At 56.7% G+C, this 20,061-nt stretch overlaps 1 protein-coding gene across 6 annotated transcripts in view; it reads right to left on the bottom strand.

Moving 5' to 3' along the window:
* The window catches only part of IL6R (interleukin 6 receptor), a 50,945-nt gene extending 32,761 nt beyond the window's left edge, over window positions 1-18,184 (bottom strand). For 3 of the 6 annotated variants that reach the window (XR_015766438.1, XR_015766439.1, XM_028090233.2), the window contains exons 1-3: window positions 17,832-18,183; window positions 909-1,157; window positions 363-486 (exon numbers count right to left, since the gene is read on the bottom strand). Coding sequence is in view for 4 of the 6 variants with exons in the window: in XM_028090233.2 (XP_027946034.1) it covers window positions 363-486; window positions 909-1,157; window positions 17,832-17,916 (458 nt within the window). In the remaining 2 variants the exon portion in view is untranslated. Of the gene's footprint in view, window positions 1-362; window positions 487-908; window positions 1,158-16,067; window positions 16,206-17,831 lie in introns of those variants that run through there. The other 3 variants (XM_088016799.1, XM_028090232.2, XM_028090234.2) reach the window with 3 other exon arrangements.
* Window positions 18,185-20,061: the final 1,877 nt, after the last annotated feature.

The raw sequence follows: 20,061 nt of genomic DNA, 5'->3' as shown, positions 1-20,061 counted from the left end.
ACACCCCAAACCTGACATTTTGGATAAACTCAGACAGACTAGGATCTGACTCCTAGCAGAGCCACTTACAAGCACCTTAAATCAAGTTCATGGATGGCTCGAGCTCAGCCTCTCCACCTGTTAAACAAGGAAAACGACACCCCCTCCTCCCCCAAGCCTGTGTGGTCATGAATGCAGCAGCGCCCAGCCGGCAAGTTCTCGGTAGGTCCCCCACTCCCTCCTCCTCATCCCAAAGTGATGACTTCCCAGTGATGAAGTCTGGGAACCACTGGCGAGCAGCCCACTTGCTGTAGTGAGAGCCGCCTCGAGGGGCCTCAGTAAGGGTGGAGAAGACGTGGACACAGCCCGGCCTGGATACTCACAACTTCCTCACCAGTAACGTGGCCCTGGTCGTCGGGGAGGGTGGGTGACGAGGACCCCACTCACAAGCTACCTTGCTGAGCGGACTCTTCCGGAAGCAGGCGAGCTGGGGCTCCTCAGGGGGCACTGAAGGGAGAGCACAGCCAGTGTGAGGAGGGAGCACGGCCCTGCAGCCAGCCAGCCCCAATGCCAAACAGCAGCCCCCCCCCACACACACACACTCGCATGATCTTCCCAACAACGGTAAGGTAATAAAATTAACCATATTGACCACCAGGGACACTGGGCACAGGGGTGAAGCTGGGAAGGAGGAGGAGCACCCAAACCCAGGCTGCAGGCTGTTCCCCGGGGCCTCTGCCCTAAGCACTCAGGCCAGGGGGCGGGAGGGTCCCCGTCAGGCCGATGCCCCCACCCAAGAGGAGGCTCCTCCATCTCACTGCTGGCAGACGTCAGTGGATCTTTCCCCGAACTTGTTGGGCCAAGGAAATACCAGGAATTTAGAGGCACAGCTGGGACCCGTCTCCTGGCACCCTGAGCTCGCAACTCACCGTCCACCAGCAAACGCACGGTTCCGGCCAGGCGGCCGTCCTGGTAACATGAATAGTTTCCGGAGTCACTGAGCTGCACCGACCTCAGAAGCAGCCTCCTTCCCATGGCAGCCCAGCTGCTCCGGTGTGAGCCTGCCACATAGTTCTCCAGCAGCCAGTGAACGGTGGCCTTGTCCCCCGGCTCCCCGCCCGGGCAGGTCAGGGTCACACTGGCCCCGGGCAGGCTGGTCACCGTACCGCTCACCACCTCTGCAGAGGGAAAAGACACTTGGTAAGCCTATAGCAGCCGGGAAGGACTTTGCTTCTGATCTGGGAAGCCAGGGGCTTCAGAACCACACGTCCCTCAAGCCCATCCACTGGCCCAGGCCACAGCCCCCGGGGGGCCTCCAGAAGCGGCCCCTGGCCACCCGACTCCTCTGGTCAGAAAACCCTTGGGGCGCCTGTGTGGCTCAGTCGGCTAAGCATCTGCCTTCAGCTCAGGTCATGGTCTCAGGGTCCTGGGATCGAGCCCCACATCTCTGGGTCCTAAGATGGAGCCCCACATCGAGCTCCCTGCTCCGCGGGAGTCTGCTTCTCCCTCTGCCTCTCCCCCACCCCATGCTCACACACTCTCTCTTTCACATAAATAAATAGAATCTTTTAAAAATGTATACATAAATAAAAATTAATTTTTAAAGAAAAAGAAAAAAGAAACCCCTCAGGGGCCTGCCACTGTCCACAGCATGAATTCCGAGCGTGAGGCCCGGCGCACAGGGCCTTCCAACACCCGCCTCCCCAGCGCTTGCAGGCCTCACCTCTCCGCACGCCCCTCAGAAGGTACAGAGCCCCTCCCCCGCCCCCCACGACCTCCTATGTCAGGTCTCAGCCTCGATACCCCCCCCCGAGGCCTTCCCTCACCCCCAGCTGGATCAGGCCCCCACCAGGCACGGTCTTCCTCAGCCCGTCAGCCATCACACGCTGCCATATGGTCACCAAGTCTGTATCTGCCTTCTCTCCAACACTAATGCCGCGAGAATCGACACCCTGTCTTCTTGTTATATTTCAGTGCCTGGCCCGCTGCCTGGCACATGACAGGGGCCCACTGGACGCACGATGGGTTAGTGACTGAATGAAGGCACAGATACCCAGCTGGGGCTCACAAGATGCAGGACTACAGGAGAAGTCTCGGGATCCCTGGAGCTTCATGGTAGGTGGCCCATTTTACAGACAGTAAGACACAGAGGCATCAGGAGATCTGCCCAAGGTCACCAGTAAGCTTGCTGCACAGCTGGGGTGTGGCCACCTCTGTCCGGGGACCCACTCCTGTCTATGAAACCTGTAGGACCATGCTATTTTTATTCTAGGGAGCAAATCAGAAGGTAAAAAAGAATAAATGCGCTCCCTACCCCTGAAAAATATCATGTATGTGCTACTCAAAGAAAAGAATATTGAAAATTAAAGGAACAGGTAAACTTTTTTTAGTATAGGTTAAACAGAGTCAGAGAATTTGAGATAAAATTAGTCTAACCAATTAATTAAATGAGTCCACCCAGCTAAGGGAATCGAGGCCAGTTTTCATATTAAGCACACTTGGCCCTTCAAACGATTTATTAGCGAGGAGCAGCAATAAATCTGGCCAAAGATTCCGGAAAAGCCCAGCAGGAACCGCCCTCACCTTCTCCCGAGCCCCCCCGAGCCTGGAGGGCCGGCTTCAGTGTGTCTGACCTGCTAAGCCTTCTTGCTCGGGAGGAGGAGCTTATGTCACCTTGGCAGGCTGTCCTTCCTCCCGCCCATCCAAGGCGGCAGTCAGAGGCACTAAGGGCCAGTGAGCCCCCCAGGAGGAGAGCACCCCCAGAGCGCCCGCTGGACACGGCGCACGGCCTCCAAGTGTCCTCCTCACTTCACCACGTGGAGCCGGACGCACCCCACCCCGCCCGCCCCCAGCACGCTCTGGATGAGAAAGGTGGTGGAATCTCACCGCGCAGGGGGTCAATTCCGGCAGGTTCCTTAGATCCCTTGGCCTTGATATACCCTCCCTCTGTCCTACGTTCCACAAATATTCGAGAAGGCGCCCAGCGCCAGGTGCCAGTGAGGAGGACACCAGCAGCAGAGAGACCCTGCCCTCAAGGACAGAAGACACATTCCCCACAGCAGAACGGGGACACGGGAACCACACTTCCCCAACAGCAGCAAAATCCCACCCCCCGAAGCCCAGGTCCCCTGAGGGTGCTTCCCTGCCCAGATGGCTTGAAAGGGTTCGGAAAAGCCCGAATTACAGCACAACTTTCATATAGAATCCTCAATAATATATTTACAGCATTTCAGATATTGTTTTTAAAGGTACTCCCAAATATTGAACACACGCACAGTAACACATGTAATACACACAGAAGTTAGGAAGCATGAGACACCCCCAGCCCTTGCGTAGCCACTGTCCTGGAAGCCCCCTGCCTTGGCAGTGTTACAGTCTGGGTGCAACCATCCTTTACCTTTGATAATAGGTTCACTGAGCACAGACCCCTAATTTTTTCTTGGCCTCAAGTGATTTGGAGGCTTTATATAAAAGGTCTGTATGTAGTCTGCTGGAACATGCTTCCGCCATCCATTATGGCTCTGGGACTCACCCACCTTCATGCCTGTGATACTCCACTGCACACTCAAGTGGTTCTCCTGCTCAGGGAGGGCTGGGTGGCTTCCAGCGTCCTGCTGCATCAGGGTGTGGCTACCAACTTTCTCACGTGTGCTCCTGGTCATTTGCCCAGGACTCTCCCGGAGCAGGACTGCCCTTCCCAGTGCGTGTGTCACATGCGCCCTGTGCCTTCATGACTGAACACGCAGTCAAGTGTATGGACGCCCATGGGCGCCTGATGGGTGCGTCCGGCCCACAGAATGATTTCCATCTGTGCCCAATGAGGCTCTGTCTTAAAAGACCCGCCTAACGCTCTACACCTGAGATCAAGTCACATGCTCTATGGACGGAGCCACCAGGCACCCCTATCTTTTGTTCGTTTTTTTTAAGATTTTATTTTTACCACCCAACACTTCTGATCACCATATCCATATTTTTACTTCTCCATTTTCCACTTGCTAAAGCAGCTCTAAGGATAAAAGTTAACACAGATGTCAAGCTCATGCACAAACTGCCACCACTGTAGGAACTAGGACCGAGACACTGCGCTGGTCGGTGCGGAGCTTCACGGTCCCCCATCAGCCGGTAAGCGGAAATCGTAATTCACCGGGCGCCAACACCCAACAGGCACGGGCAGCTTGCACGAAGGTCCACACGTGGCTCATCCTCTCACTGACACTGACACTTTCCCCAGCCGTGACTGTGAGACAGGGGCTCCCACTAATACTCATCAAAGAACTCAGGGGGTGCTTAATACAGGTTTAATGTAGGGCGCCCAAGAGGGACCCCAGGGCAGGGCCTCCCCACCGGAGATGGCCAAGAGTGCTAGCTAGCCACAGATGACACAGGGGTCTCAGGGGCGCCGCTGCCCCCCAACCCGCCCCCACGCTGCACAGCCGGCCGCCACAGACGGGAGGAGCAGGGGAGTCTGGAGGAGTCTGTGGAGATGCCACGGAAAGAAAACGGGAGCCTGGAGCTGGAGGGAGCTCTCTCCTGCTTCTGCACTTGCCCGTTCCAGGAAATTCGCTTCTCTGCCCACTTCCCTCCCCCAGTTCAGACGGAAGCTCCTGCCATGTGCAGTGACCAGCCTGATCAACGGCAGGGCTGTTCCTTCCCCACTCGCTCTAACAATGCCCAAAGCACTGGGGCAGCTCAGAGAAATTGCAAATCAAAAGGCTTTTTTCCTCGTCCACAAAAGCAAAGCTGGGGGAGCAACGTGATGGCCACTCCCTCTGCCAAGTAGCTTGAGTAATGGTTTTCTGATTCTTTAAAACTGAGTCACTATTTTTTTTTTAATGGGGAATGATTAATTATAAACCACGCATTGGCAACTATTGCTTGTCCCAGCCCTTCTTCAAAATGTGTTTCTTCCAGGGACACCCGGCTGGCTCAGTCGGTAGAGCATGCGACTCTTGATTTCAGGGTCATGGGTTCAAGCCCCACGATGAGCACAGAGGGTTACTCAAAAAAAAAGCATGCAAACTATGTCTTTTCGAGAACCTATGAAGAACACTGTGTTAACTACGCTTCTAAAAGCACTCCATGAAGGCTGGTCAAAGACTCAGAGAGGAAAGACCACAAGAAAATAATCGTGCTGATGCCAGAGTGGGCAAGGCTGTCCCTCCCCCCCGGCCACCCACTCACCGCTGCTCCCAACCGTTCTCCAAGCCAGTGCCCACGACACCCGCGTGGCTGGGCGGGAGCCTCCAAGCGTCTCCTTGAAGGGAGGAAATGATGTCCTGCCCTCCTGGCACCTCTGCCCACCTCTCCAGAGGGTGGGACTGGAAGTGATTTCTTTCTCTTCCTTCCATCTTCCCACAGTTTTTAGATGTTCTTTTTTTTAAGATTTTATTTATTTATCTGACAGAGAGAGACACAGCGAGAGAGGGAACACGAGCAGGGGGAGTGGGAGAGGGAGAAGCAGGCTTCCCGCGGAGCAGGGAGCCCGATGCGGGACTCGATCCCAGGACCCCGGGATCACGACCTGAGCCAAAGGCAGACGCTTCACCGGGTGAGCCACCCAGGTGTCCCAGTTTTTAGATTTTTCTATAAGCTTTATTATTCTCAGAACGAATATATATTCGTTTAAAACAAAGAGGCTCCATAGCCTGGGTCTGTCCAAGTTATTCACTCTCAGGAGGGAGGAGGAGGTGGGGCAGAGCACAGGGGAGGGTGAGATGGGCCCCTCGGGACAAGCCCCTCCAGGGGTGGAGGGGTCACCCGCCCTGGGCTCCGGGCCCTGTTACTTGTCACTTTCGCTCTGCTCTACAGCCCTTCAGCTCTGCAGGCCGGACCCCCGGGTCTGCACAAGGTCATGGTTGCTCCCCGTCTGCCTCTGCTTGTCTGCTCCTGGGCAGCCCCTTCTTGCTCCAGCCATTTCTTCCAGATGCATCTCCATATGGCCCTCACTCCCACCCTGGGCGATGGGGGCAGCAGGGAGGAGCTGACCTGCACACTCTAGCACTGAACAAAAAACATGCAATTCGGGCCCTGCCCAGAGCAACTGCTCTGCTGTCTGGGGGCACAGACAGTGCCTGCCCCTCCTAGGAACACAAGGGTTTCTGTGCTCCATCGCGGGCAAGGCCAGAAGTCCTCACTCAGGGGGATGGATAGTCAACACCACTGTGCACCAAGGCTCCACTTCCCCTCGTCCATACTGTGATCTCAAACCCCCCGAAACCCAGGCCATCCTGAGCTAACGGTTCCTGACGTACTGAGGGCTCCGGGGAAGGGAGTCTGAGTCGGGGGTCTGATCAGCGGAAGGCCACTGTTCCATCAGGGGAACAGGCGCCAAAAAGGGAAAGCCCACGGGGGGGGGGGCACATGGGGTCCTCAGGGGGTGAGACCTGCCTCTGCAGATGGAAGGGCACAGGCTCAAGGCCTCCAGCTCCAACCCCTGACAGGAGCCAGTCCGGCTCCTTCCTCCTGTTTACCCTCCAATCCCCTAGAGAATGAGCCCGCTGTCCCCCAGCTCCCGCGTAAAGCGCCCTGGAGGCAGGAGACGGGGGGGGGGGGGCAGTCAAGGACGGGGAGCCTTCTTCCTTCGTCCCAAGGCCAGTGTCAGAAGCAGGACAGCAGTACCCTGCACCCCAGCTTCCTGCGAAGACACGGGTCCTGCGGAGGACGAAAGCACATCACCTGGGACCGAAATCAGAAGCGTCCACTCCTGAAAACAAAGGTCCCAACATCGCCTCCCTGAATGCCAAAGCGCTAGGTGTCGGGTCTCCCGGGCCGACGCTCACCGTGAACTACGCATCGAGGAGTGGGGACAGCCTGGTGTGGAAGGGACAGGAGGCCCGAGGCCATCCCCGGTCTTGCCAGGATTCACGGGCAGCCTCGGGCTCCTCACAGAGCCACTGGCCGAGGCCCTGTCTCGTTCCCTCTGAAGCGAGCATTCAGACCCCATTCCTGCCCCTAGCATCTCACCTCGTGGCGTCCTCAGCTCTCAGAGGTCGGGAAGCACGTCTGGGTCTGTTCACCTCAGACAATACCAGCTTGAAAACATGGAATTAATCGATAGGTTTATTATTCCAATAGTTGATGACTTTGGTTTGGAGAAGGATGAGAGCCAGGTCCCGGTGCCCTCAGACACACGCTGCTTCTCTCCCTGGAAAGCTCTAAGGGAGGGGAATTCCCACAACCTCCCTGCCTCCCCTTCCTCGACAGGAAGAAACCCCTGGCAACCAAGCCCACACCCGCAGGCCCCTCAGGCCCAAGTCTCTGGGGCGCTGGGGCCCCACCACCACCGGGGACTCTGCAGCACAGCTCTGGGAAATGGGGCCATTTCTGGACCTCAGGTTGGGTGCCAGAAACCCAACCAGCTTTGCTGTTTTTCTACTTTTTCCTCTTCAAATAAACTTGCAAATGTCAATAATCAGAAAAACATGCACACGGAGACATATTTCTCAACTCTGTCACAGCCTGCAGTTGGTCTTGCCAGCAGAAACACGTTCAGCTTCCCGGCCGCACTTACGTAAGTGGTGAGCGAGCTGCCCAGCACACCGCCACTGAGGACGGACTTAGTGCGCACCTGCCAATCCCACGGCCCTGGCTTCTGAGCAGGGACTCGGGTCTGGCTGACGGGCCACTGGCAGCGCAGGATGGACTCCAGCCTCTCGGGTTGCAGAGGCCCAGGATTTCAGGAGGGGTCAGAGAGAAAACGGATCCCTTCTCAGCAATGAAGGCCTTCCGCTGAAGGGAGTGGCTGCTGAGAAGTATCCAGAAGGACGTGGGTCCCTGGGTCCAAACGCAGAATTTGGTCCTAGGGAGCCTAGAATACGTCCCCAGTGCTCCCCATCTACCAGCTGAAACACATTTCCTGATTCCCGTGCAATAATCACAATGCTCATTAGCCATCATGAGCGCTTAGCACGCCTGGTGATTCACCCAGGAGCTTATTGCTCCTCACAACCTCCTTGCCAGGAAGGGAAGCTTGTCCCGTAGCACGACTGAAGCACCAAAGTTCAAAGCAGTTCAGGAACTTGCCAAATTCTAACAGCTGGTGAGGTGGGAAGTCTGCATCTGCTCCAGCAGAGCGTCTTTCTGCCCTGGGGCAGGTGCCTCTTTGGGCTCCCCCGGAGCTCCTGCCGAGCTCCCCCTTCTCTGGGCTGCCCACCACCTGTCGGTTCCTGCCTTCTCCTGCCTCTCCACCCAACACAGAAGCTCCTGGAAGGGAGTCCTAGGTGTGAGGGAGGTGAGGCCAACAGGCCTCCTCAGGCACACCCGCCGCCTGGAGTCAGGGCCCAAGCACCCCGACCTTCCCTAGGGAAGCAGTGTGTGACCCCCCACACACACACTCCTGCTCTCACCAGGTCACCCATTCACGTGCCTAAATGCCTAAAGTCCCCAGGTCCCAGGGAGAGGTCAGGCCACAGGCTCTAAGCTGAGGCCACGCCCCTTTCTCTAACTCAGCCCCCACCTGCCTCTTCCCAGCCGCGCCTCCCCAGACCCTGACCCACCGGCAGCCCCGCCCCTCCTCTCTCCGCCTGTGGTCCAGTACCTGCTTGTATTTGCCTTGTATTTGGCAGAGTTGGTGTTTACCTTGGCTCCGCACCGCGGACTACGCCCTGCTTGGGCAGAGGAGGCTCCTCGGGACCCACACAAAGGAGGTGCTGGACGCTGGCTCTCAGACCCACACGGTGACCAACTCCAGAGAAAAATGTGTAATCCTGCCCCAGCGGCCTCAGAGGTAATCTGCTGGCTAGGCCCGGAAGGTCTGGCCAGGTCACCTCCCTGAGATTATCACCTAATTAGAGGAAAAGACAGGGAAGGAGGGCAAACAGTCCAACGGCCCCAGAGGCCCAGTGAGATTGACTCAGCCTCAGGACAGAAAGGGGCTGGGGGGGACTGGGCAGAGAGCCACCCGTGAGGGCTGCAGCAGGCCGGCTGGGGCCTGGTGCCCGTGGGTAGCGTGGCCGGGCCGGGCCGTGTCCACCGCTTGGCTGGCCCTCCTGGAGCACAGCCGTTCCCATCTCTGAACTTAGCCTCGGCAGGAGCCTGGCCCGCTGAGGGGGGCGGGGTGTCTTCTGCGTGCTCGCAGAAGGTGCTGCCTGGCGCCCCTGTCCCAAACGGTACCCGCAGCCCACCCCTCTAGACCTGAGGAAGCTAATGGTTTGAGGAGCCGCAGAGTGGTGGTGGTGGGGGCGGGGGGCTGATCGCCTTCTGCTCCTCATCTGAGTGGTGGCCCCGTGGGCATGTGCTTTGTGAAAATTCACCGAGCTGCACTTTTACGCTGAGCGCTCTTGTCTGTGGGTGTGTGGCACCGCCACGCACATTTGTATGAAGGCCCCAAAGTCAGCTCCCGAAGTCCCACAGCTGCCTGCGCTCGGGCCTAGGACCTGCGCGCACACGCACCTGCGCGCCTCACTGGTCTGTCCAGCTCACCCCGGGTCCCCGGGAAGGCCACGGATCCCAAGGGGCCGCAGGCAGCTGTGAACCCTGGAGCCTCCCTGCCTGGGACACTCTGAGATAGGAAGACTTGGCACTGTGAGTGCTCCCTACACCAATCTGCAAAGTCTACCTGATCCTAATAAAAATACCAACAGGAACTTTTTAGAACGAGACAAGCTGATTCAAAAGGAAAAGTCAGCAAGGGCGGCCAGGACGATTCTGAGGAAGCGGAAGGAGGAGACGGGGATTAGCCCGACCAAACCTTAAAGCAGCATGATACCGCCGCAAACAGACGAAAGCATCGAGAAACTAGAAATGGCTCAGAAATAACAATAACCGGGCGCCTGGGGGGCTCCGCTGGTTGGGCGACTGCCTTCGGCTCAGGTCATGATCCTGGAGTCCCGGGATCGAGTCCCGCATCGGGCTCCCTGCTCGGCGGGGAGCTGCTTCTCCCTCTGACCCTCTTCCCTCTCGTGCTCTCTGTCTCTCATTCTCTCTCTCTCAAATAATAAAATAAATAAAATCTTTAAAAAAAAAGAGCAATAACCGAAAATCGCTTAGTCTGCACTAATGAACTGCACACTTTAAAATGGCCAAGATGATAAATTTGATGTGTATTTTACCACAATCTTAAAAAAGTAGCTTAGTCTGAACCCTAGCTACATAGGGCACGACTCCAAGCACTCACATATCCCAACCCGAGCCTCCCAACAGTCTGTCTTTCGGAGGGGGAAGCCGGTGACACTGCTAGTCAAGGGGGAGCCTGGGTCAGACCCAGGCAACAGGCCTCAGAACGTGTGCTAACTGCTCATTATGCCGAGAAGCAGGATAAACCCAAGCATTTAAGCATTTGGCAGATTTGAAAGGTCATTTTTTTTAAAATCAGTGGGCGCCAGGGTGGTTCAGTGCGTTGAGGGACCCACTCCTGGTTTCAGCTCAGGTCGTGCTCTCTGGGTCATGAGATCGAGCCCTGTGTGGGGCTCTGCACTCAGCAGGGAGTCTGCTTGAGATTCTCTCTCCCTCTCTGCCCCTCCCCGCTCTAAGTAAATAAATAAATAAATAAATAAAACCAATGTGGGGGAAATGGATTATTCAGGAAACTGTAAAGGAACATTAGGTTATAACTGGGGGGGGAAAGAGCCACACCTCATGCATCAGTCTATGATAAACTGAAAATGGATCAAATATTTAAATGTAAAAAACTCTTCAAGCCACCAGAAAAAAAAAAGAATAATCTTTTAAAATAATATTAGCAGGGACACCTGGGTGGCTCAGTTGGTTAAGCGACTGCCTTCAGCTCAGGTCATGATCCCGGGGTCCTGGGATCGAGTCCCACATCGGGCTCCCTGCTCTGTGGGGAGCCTGCTTCTCCCTCTGCCACTCCCCCTGCTTGTGTTCCCTCTCTCGCTGTGTCTCTCTCTGTCAGATAAATTTTAAAAAATAAATAATCTTTAAAATAATATTAGCATAGGGAAGATCTCAGTAAGTAGGCTACAACACCTAGACATTGTAGAGATTGATAAGTCCAACTACATTTTTTTAAATTTATTTATTTATTTTGAGAGTGAGAATGAGAGAGAGAGAGAGAGAGAGCACATGAGAGGGGGAGGGTCAGAGGGAGAAGCAGGCTCCCCGCCGAGCAGGGAGCCCGATGCGGGACTCGATCCCGGGACTCCAGGATCATGACCTGAGCCGAAGGCAGTCGCTTAACCAACTGAGCCACCCAGGTGCCCCAAGTCCAACTACATTTTTTAAAAAATCTGCACGGCAAATGCCATCTTCCCCAAAAAAGTCAAAAGACAAACGACAAACAAGAGAAAAATACTCATAAATCACACCATAAAGGCCTAAATTCCTTAACATATGTAAGCAATAAGAAAAAGACCAACAACCCAAATTTTTTAAGTTGGCAATGACTATGAACATGCAGTTCATAGAAATATGTTATGCAAATGTCTCTTAAACATGGAAATACCTATACAATCTCACTCAGATAAGGTAATTGCAAATTAATTCTACACAGATAGCATTTTCTGTGTAGACACTAGTTTAATAACACACTTTGGACAAAGGTGTAGGGACCCAGGCATTCGCTCATTGCCGCTAGGGGTCTGAATTGGCGCAGCTTCTATTCTCTCTCAAAATTACAACCGTACACGGCTTTCGACCCACAGACTCCCCTTTGGGGAACTTATCCCGCAGGTGTTCTCGCACTGCGGTGTCATGAGTGGGGTGTGGTTGTCCCCCCACCGCTGCCCGTCATGGCAAGACAAGGAACAAGAAGGTGCCTGCCCGAAGGAGATGGGCAAAGGACTCTGCGTATCCACGTAACAAGGCACCCAGACATTAAGAGGAAGCTCTTTATCTGCGTTCTTTCCTAGTCCACTGTGTGCAGTGGTCAAGAGGCCAGGCACAGGGCTCAGAGCCAAGTTCCAGCCGCAGGGCGTCACTTAGGAGCTACGAGGCCTCGGGCTAGCTTCTCAGGCTCCAGATCCCACTTTCCCATACGTAAATTGGAAATGATAAAACTACGCACTTCAAGATACTGTTGTGAGGATCACATTTGATAATTAAGGTTAAAACCCCAGCCTTATTGGGGCGCCTGGGTGGCTCAGTTGGTTAAGCAACTGCCTTCGGCTCAGGTCATGATCCTGGAGTCCCGGGATCGAGTCCCGCATCGGGCTCCCTGCTCAGCAGTAAGTCTGCTTCTCCCTCTGACCTTCCCCCCCTCGTGTACTCTCTCTCTCCTTCTCTCTCTCAAACAAATAAATAAAATCTTTAAAAAGAAAACCAGCCTTATTTTTCAGACGTACCTAATCTCTCATGAAATATGAGCAATTGGAGGGAGAGAGAGCATGCGGGGGCGGGGAAGGGAGGGGGAGAGGGAGAATCCCGAGCAGACTCCACGCTGAGTGTGGAGCCCTACTTGGGGCTCAATCCCTCCACCCTGAGATCACAACCTGAGCCGAAACTAAGTCAGCCTCTTCATGGACTGAGCCGCCCAGGCGGCTCAACGATTCTCATCGCCACCGCTCACGAGGGTGTCTCCACTTTTCTGCAAGGAAGTCCTCAGGCTATAACCTCCTCTCCTCCCACGCCAGTGGGCTCCCACAGTCAGTAACATCCATCAAGCCCCATTAATTGTGTGTTGGAAGTCTTGCCTGCCTAGGCTCGCAGTAACCTGCCCCACGCTGGGGGGCAGCAAGACACAGGCCTGGAGGGTCCGACCCCATGCAGAACCAGCTGCCTCCCCCAGGGCAAGCTCCCTGACAGTGACAGGCACTTGCAAACAGCCCCATGGAAAGGGCCGTGGATGCACAGGGGGGGAGAAGGAGGTGTGCACACGGCCTTCTGCATTGTTCAGTACTTAAGATGAGGCAGCAGACCCTGCCTGGGCCACACCAAGGCGTGGTATTGGTGAGCCCCTGCTGTGGATGCTGTGAAGAGTGAAGGTGACCTTGGCGTCACTGTACTTTGCGGGCTGGGGGTGGGGGTGCACTCAGCAGCACGTGATTTAGTGCAAAGAGTGGGGTTCAGAGCTGGGCCTGTCACTTCCTTGCTGTGTGATCTTGGGCAAGTTGTAACCTCTCTGAGCCTCAGTCTCCTCTCGCCCACTCAAGGGCTGTTTCAGCAGCTCTCACCTCCGCCAGCCTGCTGCATCATTTCCATCAGCATGCAAGCAAGCTGGCAGTTCAGTCATCTTTCTAGAGATCCCTTTTCTCGACCCCACTTTCCAGCAAAGGCACACTCCATTTCTTTACCCCCTTCACAGTTCACACCCTCAAAGAGCGGCCTGTGCCTGCCGTGCCCAGTTTCCCTGCCCCCACCCTCTCGTGAATCCACTCCCGCCAGCCTCCAGCCTCCACCATCTCACTGACACTCCCCCTGTGAAGGTCACCAAGGCCTGCCCGTTGCTAAGTGCACTGGTCAGGGCCCAGCCCTGCTCCTGCCTGGCCCCCACCCAGCGGGACCCCATGGGATGCCGTGGACACAAGCTGTCGTCCCCGGGCTGTCAGACACCAGCTCTCCCAGCTCCCTCCGACTCCACCACTCTCACTTCCTCCTCCTCCCTGACCGGCCCGAGAAGGGTGCACTGGGGCCTCCTCTCTTCCGCCCCCCAGCCACACTCACTTGTGTGAGGCCAGCCACCGCAAGGCTTGAAATGACACCTGCCGTTAGCCGACTCCCACAGTCACACCTCAAGCCCAGTCCTCACTCCCAAACTCCGGCTTCCTGCGTCCAGCTGCTCCGCGTCTTCCCTCTGGTTGTCTCAATGATGTCTCCATTCCAGTAGGTCCGGAACTGACCTCCTCATCTTCCCCTCCAACAAAACCTGCCTGTCCCGTGGCCTGTCCCATGTGCACAATGGGTCTAACGCCCTCAAACATTCGGCTCCGTGCTGAGTAGAAGTGGCGCTCTTCTCTGCCTGCGGTTATCACAATGGCCAAGTAGAGAGGGAAGAGCAACAGGATGCTTTTCAGGAAAGGCAGCTGGGAGGTGGAGGGACACAGAGAACAGGGGATGGATGCAGGGCCTCAGGGCCACACTGCTAGGGGGAGAGCCCCGAGACAGAGCCGGCAGAGGGCCGGTAGGAGCGGGGGGCCTGCTGAGGACCCGGCACCACGCTGGAAAAGGCCGACTCTGCCAAGGACTGCAGACCTCGTCGGATCTCAAGCCCAGAGGAGAGAGTAAAGCACGCAGATTAATTACCCAAAGGAAGCCACTGGGGCCTCGCCAGACCAAAGGTTAAAAGCCTTCCTTTGCCACTCCAGCCCTCAAGGATTCTCTTTTAAAGACTCCTACCTTGATGGCAGCTAATGACATTACATTTAGCGCTTCCCCGCCCAGCTGGTGTCTAAGGGGCACTTGAGTGTCCACACGGAGCCCTCAGCTCCAGAAGCTAACGGGCCCTCAGTATCAGACAGGATCAGACTGCTAGAGAGGAGGCTGGAATTTCCCTGCCCAAAATGGGAGTGTAAGGAATCTCTAAAGAGTTTCGTATTTCCTTCAGGCCTTTGTTCAAATGTCACCCTCTCCGTGAGAACACCCCAGGCTCCCCCCAGGCCAGTTCCACATGCCCCTACATATGCACACAGTTCCAGGCTCCCGCCCCTGCTGCATTTCCCCCCTTGGCGCTAGTAACCATCATGTTACGATGTATTTAACCCACATCTCCATAAACTGAAGCACCAGGGAGCCATGGATTTTTGTCTGTTTTGCTCATTTTTGCATCTACAGTTCTAAGAATAGCATCTGGAACAGTCAAAATACTTTGCTCAAATGCGGGAATTATTAGCTACACGAACCTCAGCACACACTCTGCACGAGGGACTTTTCTAAAACTTCTCTCCTTTCATCTTTACAACCACCGATTAAGTATATAATTATTTATATTTTCCAGATGAGGATGGTGAGTCTCCAAGAGGTAAACTCACTCACAAAAGCTCACATCATTTCTACATGGTAGGGTTGGGCAGAGATCTGTCCGGCTCCAAGCCATGAGCACCACCCGTGATGGTGAGCTGTCCCCACGCTGTCCCCCGTGGAGAAGACGAGGTCTGGAGAGGGGTAAAGGAAGCTGCAGCAGGAAAGCTGGGGAAGAAACAGGCCAGTGTCCAGCAGAACTTCCCAAAGTGATGGAGATGCTCTATCTGTGTCCAGGACACTACCACTACTCACGCTACGGAGCAACCAAGGAACTTATATTTGTGATCTGACTTCATTATAACTAATTTAAATGGAATAGCCACACCTGGCAAGTGGTTACTGGGTCAGAGGCACGCAGGCCGGGTGGGACAGGGGGAGGAGGGTGCATAGTTACCGCAGTGAGGACCCGGTTGCTCCGTGTAATCCTCACAAACACCCAGCACCCAGAGGGTGTGCTGACCCAGTCTGCCGAGGTCATGTGCCTGCCGCCTGGGGTCTGGTTCCTCTGTACCGTCCCCATCTCCAGACAATTTGTCTTCGGGTAGTTGGTACCACAAGGCCTCAGGCAGCTGGGTTTTCTCAGTCCCTCTCAGGGATTTACTCTTGGCCATGTTCAAGCTCCTTTTAGGGTGGAGTCTGGGTGGCTGGTCCCACAGAGGCCCCATAGGGCTTTACATGGACTCAGTGTTTGCTGAAATGAATAAACAAGGGCAGAGCCAAAGCAGGGAGAGAGATTTCTGGCAACTAGAAGCCTGAGGGGGGAGGGCCTTCCTTCAGCCTCTCAAGCACACACGTGAGCCAGTCATCCCCAGGCCAGCAAATCACAAGCATGTGTAGAAAAGGACACTTCCGAGCCTCACTGCCAGATCTCTCTCTTCAGTAAATCTGGGGTGGGGGCCAAAAATTAGCCAACACAGACACAAATTCTGATACAACTAGATCCAGAACTGCCCTTCTGAGAAATACTGATTTCGGGTAAGGAACGCAGGTAGGCACTGGGGGCAGGAAGAAGTCGTCTAAGGGAAGTTCAGAAGTCGAGACAGGTCTTTGAAGAGACTTAAAGCTGTACATGCTTGTTTGTGCCCCGTCGCGCTCTGCAGAAGGCGGAAGGAACCTGAGTCACCCGTGTCCAGGCCTTCCACGCCCAACACCTGAGTCCCCGCCGGTCAGGGCCCCCAGACAGCAAGCACACCTGAGTAGGCTGTCAGCTCTTGGGCATGTGGGCAGCTACTAACCGCAAGGAAAGCACGCCTCCTGGCTAAGCGAGCCTCCAGCCTGGAGAACCAGCGGATTTCCCCTCACGCAGCATCAGCCTCTGCTGCCCCCTCCAATGCGGGACAGTCACAGTCATCTGCGGCCTGCTTCCTGGACAATGTCTTTGTTTTTATTCCCCAGCTTGTGGGCTGAGTCTGTGTGGGTGTGGGAGGGGAGAGCTGGGTATTTTCTACTTCTCTGCATTTTCCTTCTGAACTGGGCTTTCACTTCCTCCCCCAACTCTCAGTTCTGCCTTTCCTGGGCTGTCCGGGCCTCGAGACCACCTCGCCCGTCCCTGCAGACCACCAGGCAAATAGAGACTGACTTCAGCAGGCTGCCCCTTGCACTGCCTTGCAACCTCTTAGGAGCCAAAGGGTACAGTCACTACAGCAGGAATCCCCCTGGGGCAGGTGCCCTGGGGTGTGGCGTGAGGAGCAACAGAGGCAGCCAACGGAGCCTGGCTCTGGGGCGGGGCAGTGGGGAGAAGGAGCCTGAAGCCTCATCCCTGCCTTGCATGCCTCTGCACCACAGTGGGACCAGCCCAGACCTCAATTCCCTTCCCCTGGCCCCTTCTGCCCCAGCCCTCAGCCAGTAGGCATGGCTCTCAGCTTGCCCCCAAAACCCCCTAGCTCTGCCTGCAGGGCTAGTTCTACATTTGGGAGTCTTCAGGGTCTACAGCACTGGAGCCATGGAAGGGTGGGCCTCCACCAAGGCCCCGACAACCTCCCATCCCAACCTTTCTGGACCTGTCTCCTCTGGAACAAAGTATATTTTTAGATCCAGCAGAGGACCGGGGTACAGGTGAAGGTACCTAAGCCTCCAATCAACAGTGACTGCTCCCTGCAGGCGTCACCGTGTGCTCAGAACCCCTTTATTTCCCTCTGACCAGAGCAAAGGGTGTCACCATCCAGAAGGCAGAGAGCTCACCAGTCTCTAACCCTAGAGTCCTCTCTCCCATCAGAGAGAGAGAGATCAAGCTGAGGATGTTTGCCCAGGACAGGAGCCAACTGTTCCCAGAAACCTTCAGGCTGCTCCTCACAGAAGCCCTCGGACCCTAAAATTAACCTCTTGAGAAGGAGTGGCCACCCTGGGCTAGAGGAGAGCCTGGACACACAGCTGGGCATGCTGCCAGAGCCCGGAGAAGGGCCTGGCTGCCAAGGGCTAATTACAGTCAACAGGGGCAGAAGTGCCCGCTGCCCTCTGCCTCAGCCCTCCTCTCCTCTGGAAGGAGCCCAGTATGTGCCGGCCCCAAGACGACTCCCGAGCCAGCCTCCCAGCTCCGGTTAAATTCCCAGCGCGGGGGCACACGGCTTGCTCGCGCCGGTGTCTGCCGAAGCGAGCGCGGGCAGCGGGACCAGCCCCTTCGCGGTCCCGGCGCTGGGGGTGGGGGGGTGCAGAGCCACTGGGCCCCAAAGCTGACGGCGCGAGAGGCGCTGGTACACAGGACGCCCGGGCGGGAGACCCCGACCCCGCTGGGACCGCTGCCCTTTGTAAGGACTGGTGGGGGCGCAGGGAAGGAGGCTCGGGACGCGGCTTTCCGAGAACACGCCAAGTCCGGGTCAGCGGGCAGTCAGGCGGCGCTTGCGGGCAAAGGCGCAGGACGCGGTGGGGCGCACAAGCCGCCGGTGGGCGCCGAGCCCGCGCCGGGTGCCCGCGGGGACCTCTGCGGCCACCGAAAAGGGGCGCCGTCCCCCCCTTCCTCCCGCCGGCCGCCCCCGCCCTCCAGGTGCGCGCGAAGCTCTTACCGGGCGCGGGACAGCCCCCTGGGGCCAGGGCGGCCCCCGGCGCGGCCAGCAGGGCTGTCAGCAGCGCACAGCGCAGGGCCAGCATGCTTCCTCCACGGCCGAGGCCCGGAGGTCCCAGGGCGGCGGGCGGGCCAGGGCCGCGCGGCGGGGCGGGGCGGGCGGCGAGCGGCCTCAGGCCCCGAGGGCAATCCCTGTTCCCGGGAGCCTGCGTACGGCGCACGGCGAGTGCCCCAGCTCCCTCGGCCCGGGCTCCGTGTCAGCGCGACTTCCCACTGGCGCAAGACTCGGAGTCGCCGACCGTCCCGGCAGCGCAGGACGACACTGGAGGAACTCGCGCTGGAGCGTCCCCCGCCGGCCCGGGGCGCTGTTACGAAAGCGGAGCGCGTGGCGCAACCGCCCCGCGCGCAGCAGACCGCGGGGGCCGCTTCCGGCCGCAGCGCCGCACCTGGGCCGCGGGCGCCGCACCTGAGCCGCGAGCGAGGGCGACCCCAGCCCGGCTCGGCCCACCGTGCGGGTGAGCGCAGGGGAGGGAGCACCACCGCTCGGTTTTGATTTTTGGTTTCGAGGCCGGGATCGCGCTGTGAAAGGAGCAGGGACTCAGCGCTGGAATCACCCGGGGAGCCCTGAAAACCACGGATGTCCGCGTCTCCCCCTCCGGGATTCTGGGATCAGGCTTGGGCGTCCGAAGGCCCGCTACGGTTAAGGTCCATTCTCTCTCCCGCCTGCTCCCCAGGTGTGCGGCACCGGCCGTGGAGGCAGGCACGTCAGACCCGGGTCCGCATCCAGACCTCCGCCTACTCTGACTGTCACTGTTCCAAATCTGTGGCTTTTCGCGGTGCTCGCCTGTCGTATACGGATAGAAAAGTCTGTATTGGTCAGGATGATTTGACGATCCCAGCAGACGACATCGACACCCCTGACACAGGTCTGGGCCACAGGTGCGCAGTGAGGTCGGACCCTGGGAGTCCTCCCTCCCGATTTGACAGATAGAAACTGGCCCTTGGCTTTCAGGAGAAACCACAGGGAGCTCTCTGAAGGGCCCACCTGTGCTCCGGAGGGGGCCTGGAGCTGATAGGGGGGGCTCAGAACTCAATTTGAAGGAGGGGGGGGGAATCCTGAAATAAGGTCTAGGCTGAGAAGTTTCTGAAAAACCAACTACTAAGTAGAATGTGCTTGTCCACTTTGGGCCAAATCCAGGTCATGGATCCAGCCCCAGCATGGGCTGACAGGAGCCCTGAGGTGGATTGAACCTGACATGAAGGGACAGAGCTTCTGGAACGCAGGCCTCAGACCCCATGCATCTGGGTCTCTGGTGGGAACACCCATCAGCAGTGCTAGGCAGAACCAGGCACATGCCCTGTCCCAGCTATGGTGGAAGCTGGTTCCGGTGGGCTTCCTTGAGCCACACCCACAGAAGGGGAAAGAAAGGCCTGTTGGAGAGTAGATCTTTTGGCTACTGGCCTTCCCTTCTAGCGTTCTAAGTGGGGTTGCAGCAGGGCTGGAAGCCGGAAGGTGAAACCCACCTTCCACTGTGGTTGTTCCCTTCCCCTCGGTCTGTAGCAGATGCACACCTGAAAATACTCAAAGGGGCAGGCTGCCCATCTGCAACCAGAAAGCCACAGAAAGCCCTCTGCTCAAAGAGGAGAGTTTGAAAGAGGGACCATGAAGCCCAAGAACAGGTGTCTCAGACCCTGCCCAGCTGACCGCAGCAAACTGGGCCTCCCGTCTCTAATCCACCGGTGGGGAGCTCTGTGACTTGGGCAAGTTACTTAACCTCTCTGAGCCTCTGATTCCTGATTTGTAAGAGGAGAGCAACACTATGCAAAGTACTGGTGGTGTGGTTCCGGTGAAAAGATCTGGCGCATCTTGATTTTCGCAGCCTCGTTTTCTGATTTCCGTGTCTTGCATATAATCACGTTTCTACAGTATTATCTATGGCTCCTCACCCCCACGCCCTATTCAAGCTATGTCCTACCAGATACTCCGCTCCTTTGTCCTACATCTGGCTCACCCTTTAGACGCACTGGGATGTCTTCTCCAGGAAGGCATCTGCTCCCTTTTCCACTTCCCTGGAACGCGTTCATCCACAAAGTCAGGTTAGGTGCCCTGTCTCTATGCTCCTCCAAAAGCCCACGCTGACTTTGATCACCACCCTGGTTTCCCCAATACAACACAAAGCCGATCTGTGTATCCTTGCTGCTGAGCAGGGCCTGGCCCGTGGTGAGGGTCT

Source organism: Eumetopias jubatus, unplaced genomic scaffold (genome assembly GCF_037043125.1).
Source record: "Eumetopias jubatus isolate StellerSeaLion01/CBP00866 unplaced genomic scaffold, mEumJub1_p1.0 scaffold_12, whole genome shotgun sequence".
Lineage (NCBI taxonomy): Eukaryota > Metazoa > Chordata > Mammalia > Carnivora > Otariidae > Eumetopias > Eumetopias jubatus.
Note: the sequence above shows the minus strand (reverse complement) of the source record. Positions and strands in the feature narration are given on the sequence as shown.